The sequence below is a fragment of the Piliocolobus tephrosceles genome, chromosome 9 (genome assembly GCF_002776525.5).
Source record: "Piliocolobus tephrosceles isolate RC106 chromosome 9, ASM277652v3, whole genome shotgun sequence".
Classification (NCBI taxonomy): domain Eukaryota; kingdom Metazoa; phylum Chordata; class Mammalia; order Primates; family Cercopithecidae; genus Piliocolobus; species Piliocolobus tephrosceles.
In genome coordinates, this window is record NC_045442.1 from 36,862,047 (window position 1) to 36,884,009 (window position 21,963).

The window sequence follows — 21,963 nt, forward strand, 5'->3', positions numbered from 1 at the left end:
TTTCCAACAGCTTTTCTTGCTAGTAATGCTTTCCCTTTTTCTTATTTGTTTTACCCACAGGGATATCTGCAGGTCTTTCTGACAATTCCAACAATATCTTTATGCCAGAGAGCAGAGAATAAGAAAAAAAAAAAAAGTGAGTGATACATGGATGCCTTGGTCTCATATAGGGAACCTGCCACTGACACATCTGGTCTGCACACATGCCATCTTATTACACTTTGAGGGCATGCTTGCATGGGGGAATCTGGGCATATACAGAAAAGATGTATCTTAGCTGAAAAGCACTGTGAGGATTTTTTTTTTCCTTTGGGAACACTGAATAAACTGTATGTCGTGCACCTGCATTTTGACTGCAACCCATCACATGAGGCCGGGGGTATAATTATCCACTTACGGTATTACTTAAGTGTTCAAAACGTTTCAGGTTTTGGAGCGTTTCAAATTTGGGATTTTCAAATTAAAGATGCTCAACCTGGCTGGGTGTGGTGGCTCACGGCTATAATCACAGCACTTTGGGAGGCCGAGGCAGGCCAATCACCTGAGGTCAGGAGTTCGAGACCAGCCTGGCTGACATGGCAAAACCCTGTCTCTACTAAAAATACAAAAATTAGGCCAGGTGCAGTGGCTCACGCTTGTAATCCCAGCATTTTGGGAAGCCAAAGTGGGCGGATCACAAGACCAGGAGATCGAGACCATCCTGGCTAACGCAGTGAAACCCCATCTCTACTAAACATACAAAAATTAGCCAGGTGTGGTGGTGCACACCTGTAAGTCCCAGCTACTAAGGACGCTGAGGCAGGAGAATCACTTGAACTCAGGAAACAGAGGTTGCAGTGAGCTGAGATGGCACCACTGCACTCCAGCCTGGGCTACCAAGGGAGACTCCGTCTCAAAAAAAAAAAAAAATTAGCCAGGTGACAGAGAGGATCTGTCTCAAAAAAAAAAAAAAAAAAAGATGTTCAACCTGTATATATTTTTAAAAATTAATTCAGTTTCTTAATTTGATATAGTTCCAAAAACATAGATCAATTTATTTTATATGCACAAAAACAAAGTATAAAGAAAAGATAGAAATACACCTTTTATTTCTATCTTTTATTTCTTAAATGGGGAAGAAAGGTGAATGAAAAACTGTTATCATCCATAAAAGCTAACCATTTCTGAAATAATATTCCTGGTAGAATCCTAGCCTTCCGATCCAATAATCTGCAAATCCTCAGATTCTGCCATCTGAGAACATCCTTTCAGCATCCAGTTTTTATTTTTTGTTGTTTTGTTTTGTTTTTGAGACAGAGTTTTGCTCTTGCTGCCCTGACTGGAGTGCAACGGCACAATCTCAGCTCACTGTAACCTCCGCCTCCCAGGTTCAAGCAATTCTCCCGCCTCAGCCTCCCGAGTAGCTAGGATTACAGATGCCCGCCACCACAACCAGCTACTTTTTGTATCTTTAGCAGAGACTGGAATTTCATCATGTTGGTCAGGCTGGTCTCCAATTCCTGACCTCAAGTGATCCACCTGCCTTGGCCTCCCAAAATGCTGGGATTACAGGTGTGAGCCACCATGCCCAGTATCCAGTTTTTAAAGTGTGGTTATTTTAAAATCCAAGATCAAAAAGTAACAGTAACAGTTATCACTACTGTCATCGCTTATACTTCTGTTTCTGAGTCACAGAAACTACAGATTGGCAGGAGCATGATTTAACAAGAGAATATTCCTGTTTCTTCACAGCCTGGGCAACAAGAGCAAAACTCTATCTCAAAAAAGGCTGGCGTGCAATGGCACAATCTTGGCTCACGGCAACCTCCGCCTCTCAGGTTCAAGCAATTCTCCTGCCTCAGCCTCCTGAGTAGCTGGGGTTACAAGCATGTGCCACCACACCAGGCTAATTTTGTATTTTTTTTTTTTTTTTTTTTGAGACGGAGTCTTGCTCTGTCGCCCGGACTGGAGTGCAGTGGCTGGATCTCAGCTCACTGCAAGCTCTGCCTCCCAGGTTTACGCCATTCTCCTGCCTCAGCCTCTGGAGTAGCTGGGCGCCACCTCGCCCGGCTAGTTTTTTTTTGTATTTTTAGTAGAGACGGGGTTTCACCGTGTTAGCCAGGATGGTCTCGATCTCCTGACCTCGTGATCCGCCCGTCTCGGCCTCCCAAAGTGCTGGGATTACAGGCTTGAGCCACCACGCCCGGCCTAATTTTGTATTTTTAGTAGAGACAGGGTTTTTCCATGTTGGTCAGGCTGGTCTTTAACTCCCGACCTCAGGTGATCCGCCTGCCTTGGCCTCCCAAAGTGCTGGGATTACAGGCATGAGCCACCCCGCCCAGCCTGGTCAAAAGTATTAAAACTGTTAAAAAGATTGAATTATCTACAAATTTTGATCTTTTAAAAGCAAGATAATGTAAATTAATGGAGAAGAGTGTTCTGTAGTTAACATAAAAAGAAAGAAACTCACATTGTGGCATGGGCAAGATGGCAAAGGGTTGAAGGCCCAGAAAATTTTTGCCTTTTTTCCCCCTTTTCCTGAGGACTTAAACTTTATTTTGGAAAAAATGGCAGGTTTGTTTTTGTTAAATGGTTAAAAATGTTTGTATGTTACCTCTCAGATATTACTCAGCATAAAAAAAGGAAAATGAATAGAATAAACTCTTGTTTATGGTAAGATTATGGGTAGAGAAACCAACATACCTTAATGTAACATAAAGCACATAAGCAATCAGGAATTAGAAACAAAGACGGGCAACTTAATGGAAATTCTAAAAGAAGGACATGTGTATAATGCTGAATGAACATTGAAGAAGGTTGGGGTAACAAAGTGAGACCCCATTTCTACAAAAAATAAAAATATTAGCCAGGCACCACGGAGTGTACCTGTAGTCCCAGCTACTTGGTAGGCTAAGGCAGGAGGATCACTTGAGGCCAGGAGTTGGAAACTGTAGTGAGTTAGGATCATGCCACTGCACTCCAAGCCTGGGTGACACAGTGAGACCCTGTCTTGCGGTGGGGCGGGGGGGTGGTGGAGGAGGGGGAGGGAAGGTAGGTAAATTAGCTGCGTGATTACGAATGAAATCTGCAACCTTGCGTGATTACGAATGAAATCTGTAATCTCCCTAAATCTGTTTCCCCACATGTAAAACAAATGCTAACAACATCAAAGGTCTCTTGACCAAACAACTCATTCAGAACTGTCACCAGCGTGCTTCTTTTTTTTTTTTTTTTGGAAAAATTAAGTCCCACATGAATTCCTATTATAGCTTCTGGTAACTCCTTCCTAAAAGTCTTCTCAGCTAATGTGGAAAATTCTAGCTTCTCTTTTCATTTTTTGAGACAGGGACTGGTTCAGTGACCCAGACTGGAGTGCTGCGGCATGATTATGGCTCACTGCAGCCTTGACCTCCCAGGGCTCCAGCAATCCTCTCATGTCAGCCTCCCAGGTAGCTGGGACCAACAGGCACACAACACCCCACATGACTAATTCTTGTATTTTTTGTAGAGACGGGGTTTCACCATGTAGCCCAGGCTGGTCTTGAACTCCTGGGCTGCAGCAATCCTGCCACCTCGGTCTCCCAAAGTGCTGGAGCCACTGCCTCCAGCCTGATTTCTCTTCTCTATCTTTACTCCATTTATCCAGTTAAATACCTTTACCTTTCACCAACAAAATGTACTAATCTTTTATATGGATATGTTACATAAAGTTAAGCGGAAGTTCTTCTCCTAAGGAGAAGGGGACCAAAGGGAAGGTTCTCTTTTAGATAAGATTGTACATTTGCAGCCATAAGTCATGGGTCTTTTTGAAACTGTTTTCAGTAGATGTATGGGGATTTCTCACCATATGTCTATTTATTTTAACATGCCAGAACCTATTTTAATAAAAACTATACAGTGAAAAACTATACACAGTAAATATATACACAAATAAAAACTGGTTATACAAGTCTCACAAGGGAAATAGCTTTATTACTTTACTCATACCTGTTTCGTTTTGATTTGTTTTAAGAAGCCAGTATAGACAGGCACAGTGGCTCATGCCTGTGAATCACAGCATTTTGGGAAGGCTGGGACGGGAGGATCACTTGAGCCCAAGAGTTTAAGACTAGCCTGGGCAACATAGGGAGACCCCATCCCTAGGGGGAAAAAAAAAATTAGCCAGGCACGGTGGTACACACCTGTGGTCCCAGCCTCGGGAGGCTCAGGTGGGAGGATTGCTTGAGCCTGGGAGGCTAAAACTGTAGCGAGCCTAGAATGCACAACTGTACTCCAGCCTGAGTGACAGAGCAAGACCCTGTCTTAATTTAAAAAAAGAAAAAAAATTTTTTAAAGCCAGTACAACAAAATTCCAGTTTTTTTTGAGATGGAGTCTTGCTCTGTAGTCCAGGCTGGAGTGCAGTAGTACAATCTTGGCTCACTGCAACCTCTGCCTCCCACATTCAAGTAATTCTCCTGCCTCAGCTTCCCAAGTAGCCAAGATTACAGCTATACACCACCATGCCCAGCTAATTTTTGTATTTTCAGTAGAGATGGGGTTTTACCATGTTGGCCAGGCTGGTCTCAAACTCCTGACCTCAAATAATCTGCCTGCCTTGGTCTCCCAAAGTGCAGGTATTACAGGTGTGAGCCACAGTCTCTGGCCAATCAAATCATTTTTAAAAGACATATTAGCTCTATTAAACATTCATAGAAAAATGACCGCCGGGCGTGGTGGCTCAAGCCTGTAATCCCAGCACTTTGGGAGGCCGAGACGGGCAGATCACGAGGTCAGGAGATCGAGACCATCCTGGCTAACACGTTGAAACCCCGTCTCTACTAAAAAAAAATACAAAAAACTAGCCGGGCAAGGTGGCGGGCACCTGTAGTCCCAGCTACACGGGAGGCTGAGGCAGGAGAATGGCGGGAACCCGGGAGGCGGAGCTTGCAGTGAGCTGAGATCCGGCCACTGCACTCCAGCCTGGGCGACAGAGCGAGACTCCGTCTCAAAAAAAAAAAGAAAAAAGAAAAAAGAAAAATGACCAGTTTAAAGGTTTTTCTCAGTAACAATGACCAAAGACTAGGGACTTCTTGATACTCATCCATAATTAAAGTATTTTACTATAATCAGATAAGCCTATTTATAAGAGGTAAACTTTGTCAGCTTCTTTACTAGCTGAATAAAAATTCATACAATCTAACACAAATGAAATTAGTGTTTATATCATTTATGGCGCAACAAAAGAGCCACATTTGAAACGTGAAATACTCATCAACACTGATGTTCCCCTCATTTTTTTACTCTTATTGAAGGCAAGAACCTTCCCGTTTTATTTTGATGGGAATTTCTCCTTATTACCTTTGTCACAACATCTTCCTGTGCCTGCTCGTAAGCATTATTTTGTCTAAGACTAACAATGTATGAGTTATCAAAATAGTATATTCATTTTTTAAATTTATCCAATTTCCTCTTCTCCTCAGTAATTACACACAACTCAGCAACTTCCTTTTCTGTCACACAATTTAACATATTGCCAGCTGAACCAAACTTAAGTCACAGAAGGTTGGAAGTGAAGAAAAGGCATTTGGCTAGATTCAGGAGTCCTGAATCCGGACCTCAATCTGCTTTACCCTGTTTGCTCCTCCACCGCCACCCCATACCTCCTTGAGGTCTCTGAGAAGAATATCAATAGAAGAAAAGGCCAAGCAGCTACACTGTTACAAGGCCTTTGTTACAAACTCCTATGAATTAGGCTGGTCAACACAGAAGACTCACCAGGCATAGGATCAGTATCAGATATCCTCTGCTGCCTTTCCCTCTCCCAAACCTATGCTCCAATCTCAGCTAATGGTGAAGAATGGCCAGTTGAGCAAGACATGAAGGAAAATTAAGCCAGTGGAAACATTCAGCTCAGAAACTCATTTAGCTAACAAAACTAAAAAATCAAAAAGAAAAAAGGAAACACAAATAGGACTGTAACAGCTGAAGAGAAGGAGGCAAGGTATTTTAGTCAAGGCCAGAGAACAGAAAAATGAATAAACCCTTGTTTATGGTAAGATTATGGGTAGAGAAACCAACACACCTTAATGCAACATAAAGCACATAAGCAATCAGTAATTAGAAACAAAGACGGGCAACTTAATGGAAATTCTGAAAGAAGGGCATATGCATAATGCTGAAGATCGAAGAAGGCTGGGTAACAAAGCAAGATCCCATCTCTACAAAAAATAAAAATATTAGCCCAGCACCATGGAGTGTACCTGTAGTCCCAGCTACTTGGTAGGCTAAGGCAGGAGGATCACTTGAGTCCAGGAGTTGGAAACTGCAGTGTTAAGATCACGCCACTGCACTCCAAGCCTGGGTGACACAGTGAGACCCTGGCTTGGGGTAAGGGGGAGGGGGGAGGGAGCGAAGGGAGGGAGGGAAAAGGGAGGAAGGGAGGGAGGCAGGGAAGGTAAGTAGGTTAAAGAGCGTAAAAATTTGCATTCCAATCCCAGGTCTACCACATTTTAGCTGCGTGATTACGAATGAAATCTGTAATCTCCCTAAATCTGTTTCCCCACCTGTAAAACAGATGCTAACAACATCAAAGGTCTCTTGTCTGTCACACCGTAAACACTCAATATATGGTATCTTTTAAGAAACATTACAAGTAAACAAAATAGAAGCAAAAATTTCTCCATATTTAAATGTCTTATTTATTTCTTTAAACTTATGAACCACTTGATGGGGATGGCAGGTGGGAAAAGGAAGATGGTGTCATAATACAAAAGGATACAACCAAGATTCAATACTAAATATGGTGTCTGGGATTTGCTCCAAAATAATTCAGTTAGGGATTAAACAAGAATAGCCATTAGTTGATGCAACTGGGTGTTTGTTCACTATTCTTTCTACTTTTCTGTACGTTTGAAGTTTTCCAAACTGAAAGATTTATTTTAAATTCCTTTCCGTTTAAATGATATGGCTGAACAAGAAAACAAGTTACAGCATCCTTTCTAGCTTTGATAAATACTGAATCTAAAAGATGGAAAAAAAGGTAAAAGAAAACAGGATAATATCCAGTGGGCAGATATAACAGTAAATACCTACAAACAACCTAGAAAATACGCTTGCATTGGGCCAAAGACGCTCATGCCTGTAATGCCAGCACTTTGGGAGGCTGAGGCAGGAGGACCACTTGAGGCCGGGGGTTCGAGACCAGCCTAGGCTACATAGCGAGACCTCATCTCTACCAAAAACAAAACAAAACAAAAACTAGCCAGGCATGATGAAACATGCTGTAGTCCCAGACATTCCAGGGGCTGAGGCAGGAGGATCACTTTGACCCCAGGAGTTTGAGTTTACAGTGAGCTATGATCATGCCGCTGCATTCCAGCCAGGGAGACAGAACCAGACCTTGCTTCAAAAAAAAAAAAAAAGAAAACATGCTTGTGTTGACTGGAAGGAAGAGAAGTAGCCAGGTAAAAGTTTACAAATACCCATGCAATGGCAACAATAAAAAAAGTGAAAAACGCCGGGCGCAGTGGCTCAAGCCTGTAATCCCAGCACTTGGGGAGGCCGAGACGGGCGGATCATGAGGTCAGGAGATGGAGACCATCCTGGTGAACACAATGAAACCCCGTCTCTACTAAAAAATACAAAAAACTAGCCGGGCGAGGTGGCAGGCGCCCGTAGTCCCAGCTACTCAGGAGGCTGAGGCAGGAGAATGGCATAAACCTGGGAGGCGGAGCTTGCAGTGAGCTGAGATCCGGCCACTGCACTCCAGCCTGGGCGACAGAGCGAGACTCCGTCTCAAAAAAAAAAAAAAAAAAAAAAAAAAAGTGAAAAACAAGAGATCATCAAACTGAATCTGTGCATGTCTCAATTTAACAAATTCAACATTTGCTTCCTCTACATACAATATATACTTATTTCAAAAATTTGTATAAACTAGGGGTGGGGCATGATGGCTCACACCTGTAATCCCAGCAATTTGGGGGGCCAAGGTGGGTGGATCATTCATAGTCAGGAGTTCAAGACCAGCCTGGCCAACACGGTAAAACCCCTCTCTACCAAAAATACAAAAACTAGTGGGCTGTGGTGGCACGTGCCTGTAATCCCAGCTACTCAACAGGCTGAGGCAGGAGAATCACTTGAACCCGGGAGGCACAGGTTGCAGTGAGCCGAGATTGCACCACTGCACTCCAGCCTGGGGGACAGGGCCAGAATCAATCTCAAAAAAAAAGAAAGAAAACTTTTTAGAAAATGTTTGTATAAACTGATCATCCTAAATGTACCAGAGGAGCCTATTACTGTATTAAATCAGATATGAATTATGTTGTAAAGTGAAACAGATGTCTTTGTGGTAAATTCACATTTTCACATGTGGAATTTGATTTTACCAAGTAGGACACATTCTATAGATCCCTTTAGTTTCTCTTTCTTTCTTATGTATGTATGTATGTATATATGTATGTATGTATGTATTTATTTATTTAGAGAAGGAGTCTTGATCTGTCGCCAGGCTGGAGTACAGTGGCGTGATCTTGGCTTACTGCAACCTCCACCTCCCGGGTTCAAGCGATTCTCCTGCCTCAGCCTCCCGAGCAGCTGGGACTCCAGGTGCCCGCCACCACGCCCGGCTAATTTTCGTAGTTTTAGTAAAGATGGAGTTTCACCATGTTGGCCAGGATGGTCTCGATCTCCTAAAGTGTTGGGATTACAGGCATGAGCCACTGTGCCTGGCCTCTCTTTCCCTTTACACTGTGAGTTTAGGAAAGGTAAAGCATGCTTTTACCTTCTGCAAAGCTCTAAAAAATCACCTACTTAGAGAAGTATAAACAATAATCATTTACTGATAATGATAAAATGATTCGAATTTTATGAAAAATAAGCTAATCATGAGATCAAACAACAGTCACAGACTATCTAATATTTTATGAGTAAAAATAATAATGCTCTTGCCGGGTGGAGTGGCTCAGGCCTGTAATCCCAGCACTTTGGGAGATTGTGGTGGGAGGACTGCTTGAGTCCAGGAGTTTGAGACTAGCCTGGGCAGTATAATGAGACCCCATCTCTATATTTTTTTTATTTTTTATTTAATAAAAAAAAAAAAACAGGTTTTCCAATAACAGCAATTATCATGGGAAATAATACTGGTGTTCACATCTTCTAATTCAAAAAGAAAGTCTTGGCCAGGCGCAGTGGCTCATGCCTGTAATCCCAACACTTTGGGAGGCCAAGGCGGGCAGATTAACACAGTGAAACCCCGTCTCTACTAAAAATACAAAAAAATTAGCCAAGCGTGGTGGCGGGCGCCTTAGTCCTAGCTACTCGGGAGGCTGAGGCAGGAGAATGGTGTGAATCTGGAAGATGGAGTTTGCAGTGAGCCAAGATCTCACCACTGCACTCCAGCCTGGGCAACAGAGCGAGACTGTCTCAAAAACAAGTGTACTTCTGGGATGGGTGCAGTGGCTCACGCCTGTAGTCTCAGCAATTTGGTAGGCTGAGGAGGGCTGATGTTTGAGCTCTGGAGTTCAAGACCAGCCTGGGCAACATGGTGAAACCCCATCTCTACAAAAAACTTGGGTGTGGTGATGTGTGCTTGTAGTCCCAGCTGCTCAGGAGGCTGAGTTGGGAAGATCCCTTGAGCCCGGGAAGCAAGGCTGCAGTGAGGTGAGATCATGTCACTGCACTCCAGTCTGGGCAACAGAGTGATGCTGTCTCAAAAAAAAAAAAAAAAAAAAAAAAAAACAAGTTTGCTTCTGGAAGAGCTCGGTTCTATGTTTTCTTCTTACCTGAGACGTTACATAAATATTCCAGACTTTTCTAACATTAAAATATCATACAATTATTTCTACGGATAACAGGAAAGTATATACACTGAGAGAAACCCTAATTTTGTTAACAAGATTACTAAATGTTTTCCAATTGAGTAATTTTTTTTTTTTTTTTTTGAGATGGAGTCTTTCTCTGTCACCCAGGCTAGAGTGCAGTGGCGCGATCTCGTTTCACTGAAACCTTTGCCTCCCAGGTTCAAGCGATTCTCCCGCCTCAGCCTCCTGAGTAGCTAGGACTATAAGTGTCCACCACCAAGCTCAGCTAATTTTTGTATTTTTAGTAGAGACAGGGTTTCACCATGTTGGCCAGGCTGGTGTTCAACTCCTGACCTCAGGCAATCTGCCCACCTTGGCCTCACAAGTTGCTGGGATCACAGGCATGAGCCACTGTTTTTTAATATCCACCTCTCCCATTCTACATTTTGAAATAAAGACAATAAAATAATGTGTAAGTTTGCCAGATGTAGTGGCTCACGCCTGTAATCCCAGCACTTTGGGAGGCCAAAGAGGGCAGATTACCTGAGGTGAGAAGCTCCAGACCACCCTGGCCAACATGATGAAATCCCATCTCTACTAAAAATACAAAAATTAGCCAGGTGTGGTGGCACACACTTGTAATCCCAGCTACTCGGGAGGCTAAGGCAGGAGAATCGCTTCAGCCTGGGAGACGAAGGTTGCAGTGAGCCGAGATTGTGCCACTGGACTCCAGCCTGGCCGACATAGTGAGACTGTCTCAAAAAAAAAATTTTTTTTTAAAGTGTAAGTTTTCTTTAAAGTATTAAATGTATCATACCGATATATAAGATGGTGATACCATTAATAGATTTTCTGACACTTTCTGCTTTCTATGTCATTTTAAAGAGTTAATTATTCATCTAGATAATTGCACATTTTAAAAATTCTTGTGAGACAACGATACGTTTCTAAGTAATCCCCTTCAAGCTTTGTAAACAACTGTGATGCATCACTTCTTTTTTCCTGAGACAGGGTCTCACTCTGTTCCTCAGGCTAGAGTGCAGTGATGCAATCATGACTCAATGCATCCTCGACCTTCTGGGCTCCAGTGATCCTCACCTCAGCCTTCTGAATAGCTGGGCCTACAGGTGCACAAAACCACACACAGCTAAAGCTAATTTTTGTATTTTGTGTGGAGACAAGGTTTCACCATGTTGCCCAGGCTTGTCTCGAACTCCTGGGCTCAAGCAATTCGCCTGCCTCAGCCTCACAGTGTGCTGGAATTACAAGCGTGAGCCACCCCACCTGGCCTGTGATGGACTAATTTTCAATGATTCAGAAGTTATAACAAACGCTGCTTTACTTCGAATAGTATCGTTATAATAGTTTTTAATACAATTGTAAAGCACAACTGAGTAGAATTTATTTTTTCTCTTTTAGTCTCTACAAAACATTTAAAGTCTAAAGAGAAGTCCCTTTAGACAGGTCTAGACCAGGCGCAGTGGCTCATGCCTGTAATCCCACACCCCATCTCTATTTTTCTTTAATCTAAATTTAAAAATATATAGAGGAAATTTTAAAAGAATGAAGAATATTAATTTCTAGTCTGAAGAATATTAATTTCTAGTCTCCCAATACCAAATTTGAAACATTAGTCTAAACCACTAGTTACAGCCATCATATTTTTCTTTTAGCAAACTGACTTTTCCTGCTCTTATACTAACAAATACACATTACACATGACAGGATCCTTCTATTACCCTCAATTATAAGAACTTCATTGTAGTAAAGACACAACAAATACTAGTTTTACAATGTAAAATTCACTGGCTTGCACAATAATGAATTCAGAAAAATGATTGTGATATGCTAAAAGAATCTACAACTCTCTTTAATAAAAAGTAAATTAAAACATGAAACAAAGGAGGAAAAAAAAGACCAAAAATCATTAGAAGATGCCAATCATTACTACACAGCTTTCCTAACTTGCCCCTCACAATCCATTAAGCAAAAGATTCTCAATCTAATTCTGCCACCTACCCCATAAGATAGTTTCATTCTTAAGACATCATTATACCTGACACTTTCTAACAGACCAAAGCTAACCAATTCAAAAATCAGAGAAACCAAGAGTCAACAAAATTCAAACACTTTAGAAACGGTATATCTAACTTAGCAGGAGAAAACAAAGCATATGGGGGGGGGGGGGGGGGGTGGCGGCAGCTCACACATGTAATCCCAGCACTTCAGGAGGCCAAGGCAGACGGAAGCTCAGGAGTTTGAGACCAGCCTGGCCAAAAGGGTGAAACCCTGTCTTTACTAAAACTACAAAAAAGCTGGGTATGGTGATGCCTGCCTGTAATACCAACTACTAGGGAGGCTGAGGCAGGAGAATCACTTGAACCTGGAAGACAGAGGTTGCAATAAGCCGTGATCATGCCACTGCAATCCAGCCTGGACGACAGAGCGAGACTTCGTCTCAAAAAAAACAAAAAAGAAAGAAAAAACCAAAACGTTTGCCATAAATTGTATAACTTGTCAGATGTCTGAGTTTTATAAAATGCAAACAAAAAATGTAATCTTAAATTTCAAAAATATTGCTAGCGAGATTCCTCTCACTACCCAAATTGTCACTATGTAAACTCAGAAATGGAATAGACTCATTCAAAACATTTGTGATTGGGCAATATTCAGCAAAGCTATCCTTCTCTATCCAAACTTGTCATTCACTATCCAAAATTGAGGCATAAAATAGATTTAAATAATATGGTATACCACATTATCTGAACTTGGTATTTGAACCCTCACCATAAAGAAGCAGAAATTTAGATCTGCATAGCAAGGTAAATCTGTGCCATTACATAACCCCATCAAATAACTAACAATTTTAATAACTCATAGAAAGGATGTTTAAGAAAGCTTTTCTTGTCTGGGAGCAGTGGCTCATGCCTGTAATCCCAGCCCTTTGAGAGGCCGAGGCAGGCAGATCACCTGAGGTCAGGAATTTGAGACCAGCCTGACCAATGCGGTGAAACTCCGTCTCTACTAAAAATCCGAAAATTAGCCGGGCATGTTGGTGTGTGCCTGTAAACCTAGCTACTTGGGAAGCTGAAGCAGGAGAAGCGCTTGAACCCGGGAAGTGGAGTTTGCAGCGAGTTAAGCCGAGATTACACCATTGCACTCTGGCCTGGGCGACAGAGTGAGACTTCATTTCAAAAAAAAAAAAAGAAAGAAAGCTTTTCTTGAGAATTCTATTTCATTCCACTACCATGCTCATTATTCTCTTCGTACGGTATCCTGCAGTTTAGCTTTTGTTACAGTGTATTTGGTCATGTGTTGATCTGTACTTGTTCTTAAATGGGGAGTATAATGACAAAAAATATTTGCAAAGCATACACTGATAAGTATATCCAGAATATATACATAACTCTTACAATTCAACAATAAATAATAACCCAATTTTAAAAATGGGCAAGGGATCTGAATAAATATTATCTCCAAAGGTATGCAAATTGCCAAGAAGCACATGAAAAGATGTTTAACATTGCTAGAAAAATGCAAATCAAAACCACAATGAAATATAACTTGCCTTTTTTTTTTGTATTTATTTGTTGGTTTTTTGAAATAGGACTTCATACCTACTAAAATAGCTATTATATAATCAAAACAGACAATAACAAATGTTAGAGTGGATGTGGATAAATGGAACTCTCATACAGTACGGGTGGGAATGTAAAATTCTGCAGCCACTTTAGGAAACAATTTGGCAGTTTCCACAAAATTAAAACAAAGTTACCACATGACCCAGTAATTCCATCCTAGGTACATACTCAAGAAAACTAAAAACAAATGTCCACACAAAAACTTGTAGACAAATATTCATAGAAGCGTCATTCATAATAGCCCCAAGTGGAAACAACCCAACTGTCCATCAACTGATTAACGGATAAATAAAATGTGGTATGTCCATACAACGCAGTGTTATTTAGCCATAAAAGAAACAAAGTGCTGATAATACTACAACATGAATGAATCTTAAAAACATTATGCTAGGTGAAAGAAGCCAGACACAAAAAGTCATATATTGTATGACTCCAATTACATGCAATGTCCAGAATAGACAAATCCACAAAACAGAAAGCAGATTATAGTAGCTGCCAAGAGCTGGATCACAGGAGGAATGGAATGTGGAACTGCCTATGGATGTGGGGTTTCTTTTTTAGGAAATAAGAATGTTCTGAGGGTGGGTGTGGTGGTGCACACCTGTAATCCCAGGACTTTGGGAGACTGAGGCAGGAGGATCAATTGAGCCCTGGAGTTCAAGACCAGCCTGGGCAACATGGCAAGATCCCACTGCTGAAAAAAATAAAAATAAAATGTTCTGGAATTAGACAGTGATGATACATGTACAACCTTGTATTTGAATTAACTAAAACCCATTAAGTTGTTATGGTATATGAATTATATCTCACTTAAAAATGAAAAAACATTCAAGGTATGGACCCCTGTACTTGGGATACTTGCTGAATACAAGAATGGTCAATAAAATGAGCTAATGGTTTACATTGGATTTTTATCCCCAGAGCAATGTGCAAATGTATGGAATAGTAAAAGGAATTTAAAAATAAACACAGACTAGAAGATAATTTATACAGTAGTGATGTTAAGTTTTTCACTTGAAACTATGAAAAGTTAACAGCTTTGCTTATTTGCATCTATCCAATATCACAAACTTGAGATTCCACACAACAGATGGACACACTTAAAGGAAATATGAATCAAGAGAGAGGTTCAGAGGCACATCGAAACAAATCAAGCCCCTCTACTGAGCTTTCTGAGCTAGTCTGCAAGCCAGGGAAGAAAGCCAATCCCATTATTTAATATATACCTTTAATTGCCACATTTCACAGCAAATACTTTTTGACTCTTTCCAAATACCAACTCCAACTTCCAAGGATGAAAATCTGTCAATCCTAAAGGTATTCCAAAAATAGGTTTGTAATAGCAATGGAAAGCATAACCTCCAAATGAGCTTGCTTAGAAGATAATACTTTTGTGGATGATAATATTGTCCCTGTAAAGGCGGTTTAAAAAAGAATATGTCGGCCGGGCGCAGTAGCTCAAGCCTGTAATCCCAGCACTTTGGGAGGCTGAGGTGGGTGGATCCCGAGGTCAGGAGTTCAAGACCAGCCTGGCCAAGATGCTGAAACCTCGTCTCTACTAAAAATACAAAAAAAAAATAGTTGGGCGTGGTGGCACGCGCCTGTAATCCCAGCTATTTGGGAAGCTGAGGCAGAGAATTTCTTTTTTTTTTTTTTTTTTTTTTTTGAGACGGAGTCTTGCTCTGTGGCCCAGGCTGGAGTGCAGTGGCCGGATCTCAGCTCACTGCAAGCTCTGCCTCCCGGGTTTACACCATTCTCCTGCCTCAGCCTCCTGAGTAGCTGGGACTACAGGCGCCCGCCACCTCACCTGGCTAGTTTTTTGTATTTTTTAGTAGAGACGGGGTTTCACCGTGTTAGCCAGGATGGTCTCGATCTCCTGACCTCGTGATCCGCCCGTCTCGGCCTCCCCAAGTGCTGGGATTACAGGCTTGAGCCACCGCGCCCGGCCTAGAGAATTTCTTAAACCTGGGAGGTGGAGGTTGCAGTGAGCCGAGATCGCACCACTGCACTCCAGCCTGGGCATAGAGTGAAACTCCGTCTCAAAAAAAAAAAAGGCTGGGTGCAGTGGCTCATGCCTGCAATCCCGGCACTTTGGGAGGCCAAGGCAGGCAGATCACGAGGTCAGGAGATCGAGACTGTCCTGGCTAACTGGTGAAACCCAGTCTCTGCTAAAAAGATAAAAAATTAGCCAGACATGGTTGCGGGCACCTGTAGTCCCAGCTACTCGGGAGGCTGAGGCAGGAGAATGGCGTGAACCCGGGAGGCGGAGGTTGCAGTGAGCTGAGATCGTGCCACCACTGCACTCTAGTCTGGGCGACAGAGCAAGACTCCGTCTCAAAAAAAAAAAAAAAAAAAGGATTCTGTGTCATTTTTTTAGAGTTCCACAATGATATCCTTAACTGAAGGAAACATTCCTCCCCTGGGCTAAGGAAAAAAACATGTTGCAAACTGCAAGTTGCCTAACAAAAAGTCTCCACTTTCTAACATGCATTAGAAAATCCTACAACCTACCTTTGCAAACCTATCGTGTATATCCCTTACACTAATCATGAACTGCCGTTTAAACTGACAAGTCATTACTGTCCTTCTCCGCTTTTGCTCATGCCATTTCTCATGAATGGAATGTCTTTTCCACATTCATCAGAATGAAGCAAAAATCTATCACCTTCAAGAAATCTTCCATCATCTCAGGAGAGATTTATTTCACTTCTAAACACCACTAGCATTTGCTTGCACCATCATATGACACACTATGCCTTGTACAATAACTGATTACATTACACTTTCTCTAAGGTTTAAAAGTTCCTTAAGGTTGAGGCAGCTTTCCCAGTAACTTTGTTTGCCCACAATGCCTGATAAAAGACAGATACTTATTTAAATGAAGTAAACACCTAACTGCCCTTCATCCTAAAAACAGCATCGATACAAACAGTTAAGTGATTAGGCAGGTACTCCGAAGTAGCAAGTTCTATCAGGCAAGCGACTTTGGGAGGCTGAGACAGGAGGAGTTTGAGACCAGCCTGGACAACATAGCCAAACTGTGTCTCTAAAAAAATTTCAAATAAAAATAAAAGTGGCATCAAATAACCAATTCTCACTATGTAAGAAATTCCAGGCCCCCCTGTATAGTTCCATAAGGCTAAAAAATGGCATTATTCAAATACTTCCTAGAATTGCTCCAGCTACAAGAACGTTTGAGGAAATTAGGGCAATCTGAAATAACTTTCTGAAAGTCAAAGAGACTCATCTGCTGTCCTATTTTTAGCCAAGCTACAGCTAAGCTGAAATCACCACAACTTTCCCCACATTAGCAAGAGCTTCTTGAAAATACGGCAAGGGCAAGGGGCAGCGAAGCAAAAGGTTACATCACATCAGGCGCAGAGAGAGCCTAGATCTTCCTGGAATCTAAACTGATCATCCTAGTCTCAGAGGACTCCTTAATAATCACCTGGCAACCAAATCGCCATCTTGATCATAATCACCGTCTGAACCCAGGACTAACTCCAATTCAACCGAACCTAATCATTTAATCACCAACTTCACCACCACCACCTGCCCCTACACCCTCCAAAAAAGTATTAATAGAAGGGAGAATTCGATTTTAGAAATGACTGAGAATTTTTAATCCAAAGTGCTGTAAATTAAATACTTTTCAGAAACCAAATCCTAAAGCATTCATCAGTCTAGAGAATCAAATATGTTAACTGTTTAGAACCAATCCCACTAAAAGAGGAATTATTACATCGGGAAGTAAACAAGTTACCTTTTAAATTGTGTAAGCATCACTGCCAGTCCTTTTAAATACAGAAAGTTCTTAACACTACAATTAATTTACTTAGAACTCTCCTCTTAAAGAACAAAATTACATATAATAAAAGAGAAAATATGAGGCCCCACTGATTTTAGTTGGGAGACTATGAATATATGTTACTGCTCAGATTAAAATATTGCTCTGCACTCTGGACTCTGTAATCTTCTGAACTTTACTACCTTTAAAGTGGAAATTTGGACTTAAAAGTATGCTTAAAGAAATCTGATCACCAGATTAAAATCTGCCTTCAAAAAGTGAATCAAAATTTTGATATTCCATTGAGATATTTACAGAAATAATTTGTCAGTCATAATTTTAAGAACCAAAAACACGGCCGGGCACGGTGGCTCACGCCTGTAATCTCAGCACTTTGGGAAGCCGAGGCGAGCAGATCAGGAGGTCAGGAGTTCGAGACCAGCCTGGCCAATATGGTGAAACCCCGTCTCTACTAAAAATTAGCTGGGCGTGATGGCGCACGCCTGTAGTCCCAGCTACTCTGGAGGCTTAGGTAGAAGAACCCCTTGAACCTGGGAGGCGGAGGTTGCAGTGTGCCGAGATGGCGCCACTGCACTCCAGCCAGGGCAACAGAGCAAAACTCAGTCCCAAACAAACAAACAAACAAAAAAGAACAACAACAACAAAAACACACCTTGTCAAGCAGCCGTAACTAACCACTAACTAGCAATGACTGATAAAATGGGGTCCTGAGGCAGGAGGCCAGGATTAAAAGCAGAGAATTAGAATAAGACACACTAATTAAAATAATCTAAACTAAAGCAACATGGAACTTAGAAAATCTACAGGACAGGACTACATTATAAATTTAAAAATCTTTCAAAGACTAAAAAGCCCTGCTGGAAAAAACAATCACTAACAAATGTGAAACATACAAGAACTAAAAATTATTCAAAACAATTTCAGCATTTGATACTAACCCACAATTCTGAAAACGCAATTTCATGCTTCTCAAAACCTGCTATATGCTCTCTTCTATGATAGTCCGAAATAACAAGTAATTCAAAAAGTACTTAAACCGACGTAACATTTTAGTAAATGTATAATAGGTTTGAAAGAATAAAACAAGTAGAGATAGAGCAGAGTACAGGATAACTGAGAGCCAAAAAGCTGTTTCCTGGAGGGCAGCACTGGTCTTGGATTGGCAGAAGGGGAATTTTAAAATATATTCATGAGATGAATTATACCAAAAAGATGACTCATGCCTTTATTATTTGCACAAGCATATGTTTGAAAATGCACTTTTAACCTTTGGACAACCAAAGTGGTATCACATACCTTAAAGCATTGTTGCCTATATTAATTTTGGTGCTACAGTCTAAATCCTTAACGAAACTCACGCTATATATTTTCGTAATGAAACCCTGTAGAAATGGGAAGGCGTATATTCTTTAAGTAAAGGTTACCTGATTTTTCACTTGTTTAAAGTTTCAGTTTTGCTTTTCAATCTATTATCGAAAACACCCCTTGTGGGACATTGTAAAGGGCAGACCCTCCTGTCAAGCCAGAAGGCTCAAACACAAAGACATTGAGCTAACCAAGTGCTGTAATTCTTCCAAACTGAGCCTCTCCACACCCCCTCCACCCTTCCCCCCAACAGATATGTCTATTAAATCAGTGTCTGTTCTCCCCCTCGCACAACAAAGAGAACTTCTCACCGCATGAAATTGCCGCTGAATGGACACCAGAAAGCAGGATTTGCATAATTCCTTCCAACGAAACCCTGTCGGGAAGGAGGGGATGAGGGGCCCAAGCGAACGGAAAGATTCTCCTACATTCTGCCAGGAAGACCTGGTTCCCAAGAATATTCCCCTGGGGAAGACGGGGCTGGAATTCTGGGCCTCCCCGAGGGCTGGGCGTGGGGGACAGCGGACGACGAGAGGGCATCTCCCCACACACCAGCAGCACCGAAGCAAAGACGGGGAAGTAACAATGCTGGAGGACAGGAGAGTCAGACACAAGGATGAACTGGGGCTAGGGGGCGGCGGGCGGAGCGGAGACACCACACGGGCCACTTACTTTTTGGAGGGGGGTTAAATATATGAGTTAAGCCCTTATGGTCCCGCCGGCCGCCGCACAGAGGGAAACGGGACCTTGGGAGAGAAAAACAGACAAAACACATAGTGTGAGAGGCGCAGCTCGGCCGCCCGGCCCCTCCCGGGGCGCCCCCGTCCGCGCTCCCTCCGGCCCGCAGGGAAAAAGCCACCCGAGGGCGGCCCAAGGTCTAGGAGGCAGGGGGCGGACGGGGCATTCGGGCGAGGCTGCGGCTCCGGCCAATCCCCGTAAGGGACGAGAGCGACCCCCGCAGAGGCTCCTCGGTCGGACCCGGTCCCACCCCCTCCTCCCCGCGGCACGACACCGAACACAAATACGCACACACCGACCCGTGCGTCGAGGATTAACTCCCCGGCCGCCGCCGCCCGCTGAGGAAGTGCAGCCACTGCCCCCCGCGGCCATGACACCCCACTTGGCTCGGTCAGGAGCACCCAGGGACTGTGACAGCTCCAGCTCCCTCCGCCCCCATCTCCACCTCACGCTTCGCACACGCCCGAGCGCCGGGCGCCCGCCTGCCGCCCGCCGCGCGTGCACGCAGGACTGGGGGCGCGCCCCGCGCGTGGGGGAGGGGTGGCGCGGGAGGAGGACGGCTGCGGCTGGAGCGCGGGTGGGGGCCGAGCACGCCCGCGCCCCTCCCGCCACTCCCAGTACAGTGCAATGCCGCGGGGCGAGTCGCCACAATAAGCCGGCGGCGGCGCCAGGGCGCCGGGCCCGAAGCGGGAGCAAGAGCGGGAGCAGGGGCGGGAGCAGGGACGGAGGGGAGCCAGCGGGCGGGGATGGAGAGCGGGAGGGGGAGGAACACGCGCTCCCGCCGAGAGCCAGCCCCAGGGAGGCGCGCGGAGGGGAGGGGCCGGCGCGCGCTCGGCCGAACCGGGGAGCCCGCCTGGAGGTCGCGCGCGCTCGCACTCCGGGGGGTGGGGGAGGGGGGAACGCTCGAGCCAAAGAGGGCGGGCGGGCCGGAGCAGCAATTGCCACTTCCCCAGCTCCCTCCCTGGTCCGGGGCGGCCGGCGGCGGAGCGGCCGGAGGGGCGGCGGCGGTCGGCGGAGGGTCTCACCTACACAGTGAATGAGCTTGTGGCGCCACGAATCCAGTTCTTGCCGAAAGCCGCGTTTCTCAACGGAGCATTGCTGCCGCCTACACACCCTCGCCATCTTCTGCCGCCCGCCCGGCCCAGCCTCCGCCGCGGCCCCGCGCACGCCCAGCCGCGTCGCCCGGGGCCGCGCACGCACCCGCGGCCCGGGCGTCGCGCCTCCCGCCGGGGGCGGTGCAGGGGCAGGGCCGGCCTCACCTCACCGTGGCCCCGGCGTGGCCCGGGGGCGGCCTGGGCCCTCTCGCCGGCGCGCCGCCAGCCGCTCGCCGCCCGCTGGGCTGCGATCCCGCCGTCCTTCTCCGCGGCTGCCGCTGCCTCTGGCCTCGCGGAACGGCGCCTTCCCACAGCCGGAGCTCAGCCCCGCCGGCCCCTCGCCGCCCTCGCACTGTCCCCCAAGGCCACGGCTGCCCCCGCCCTCCCCTGGGCTTTTTGTTTTTTACACCAGCCGCATTTATCACTTCCAACCTGCCTATCGCCCGGCACCAACTGTTGCAAGTTCCGTAATAACTGCTGCTATGAACTTCTCGGTCGAAACTGCTCCTCCCCAGAGCCTGTTTAAGAAGCAGAAATAAGAATAAATGCCCGGATGCCCGTGGATGCACTGAAGTCTTAAGATTTTCGAAGGTGAAATGGAAACATGTTATCAAGTCATTGGGAGACTTCGCTAACATTGGGAAACCTAGTAAAAAGTGGAAATCAAGCGTTTTAAATTAAAAAAAAAAATTTCTACTAGCAAGACTGATCATAGGCGAGCTGCTCAGGGAATTTCGGAACATTGTGCTAAAGTGAGAATATTTAATATTTCCAAAAATAGACTTAACTAGGAATACTTAAAGCGGAGTATTGGAATTGCTTTAATTTGAGATTTCAGGAAAGGGCTTGGAGACAAATATTTTCGATGAGCAAGCCTCTTGAAATAATTGAATCACGCTGCACAGAGCACTACCTGTTTCATTTAAACATAATGCTCGTCTTAATTTTGTGACTGTTGCTTTGAAGAGAAAGGGAAGATGGGGAACGAAAGGAGAAAGGGCAAAGAAATGGGGTGGAAAGAAAAAAGCAGAAGAGATCGCCCTATACCAGTAGGCCTAGTACCCTAGGATTTTGGCCTCTTTCTACCACCTTTGGTGTTTAAGATTAAAGACAGTGCATTACTGCTTTTAGAAATTTAAATTTAGCCGGGCGCGGTGGCTCAAGCCTGTAATCCCAGCACTTAGGGAGGCCGAGACGGGCGGATCACGAGGTCAGGAGATCGAGACCATCCTGGCTAACACGGTGAAACCCCGTCTCTACTAAAAATACAAAAAACTAGCCAGGCGAGGTGGCGGGCGCCTGTAGTCCCAGCTACTCGGGAGGCTGAGGCAGGAGAATGGCGTAAACCCTGGAGGCGGAGCTTGCAGTGAGCTGAGATCCGGCCACTGCACTCCAGCCTGGGCGACAGAGCGAGACTCCGTCTCAAAAAAAAAAAAAAAAAAAGAAATTTAAATTTAAGTTTGAAGACTTAATTTTAATTACTGTAGTAGGTAAAGCAAAGTCGTTAAATACTTGACATCAGGGATCCCATTGGTGTATTGATTTAGGTCTTATCAAAGGT

The 21,963-nt window shown here is 44.2% G+C and overlaps 1 protein-coding gene across 16 annotated transcripts in view; it reads right to left on the reverse strand.

Moving 5' to 3' along the window:
* LCOR (ligand dependent nuclear receptor corepressor) overlaps positions 1–20,531 on the reverse strand; it is a 162,163-nt gene extending 141,632 nt beyond the window's left edge. For 2 of the 16 annotated variants that reach the window (XM_023206288.3, XM_023206297.3), the window contains exons 1-2: positions 20,334–20,469; positions 19,243–19,316 (exon numbers count right to left, since the gene is read on the reverse strand). Coding sequence is in view for 4 of the 16 variants with exons in the window: in XM_023206284.2 (XP_023062052.1) it covers positions 19,243–19,316; positions 19,604–19,680 (151 nt within the window). In the remaining 12 variants the exon portion in view is untranslated. Of the gene's footprint in view, positions 1–18,881; positions 18,947–19,242; positions 19,317–19,599; positions 19,908–20,333 lie in introns of those variants that run through there. The other 14 variants (XM_023206289.2, XM_023206290.2, XM_023206286.2 and 11 more) reach the window with 13 other exon arrangements.
* Positions 20,532–21,963: the final 1,432 nt, after the last annotated feature.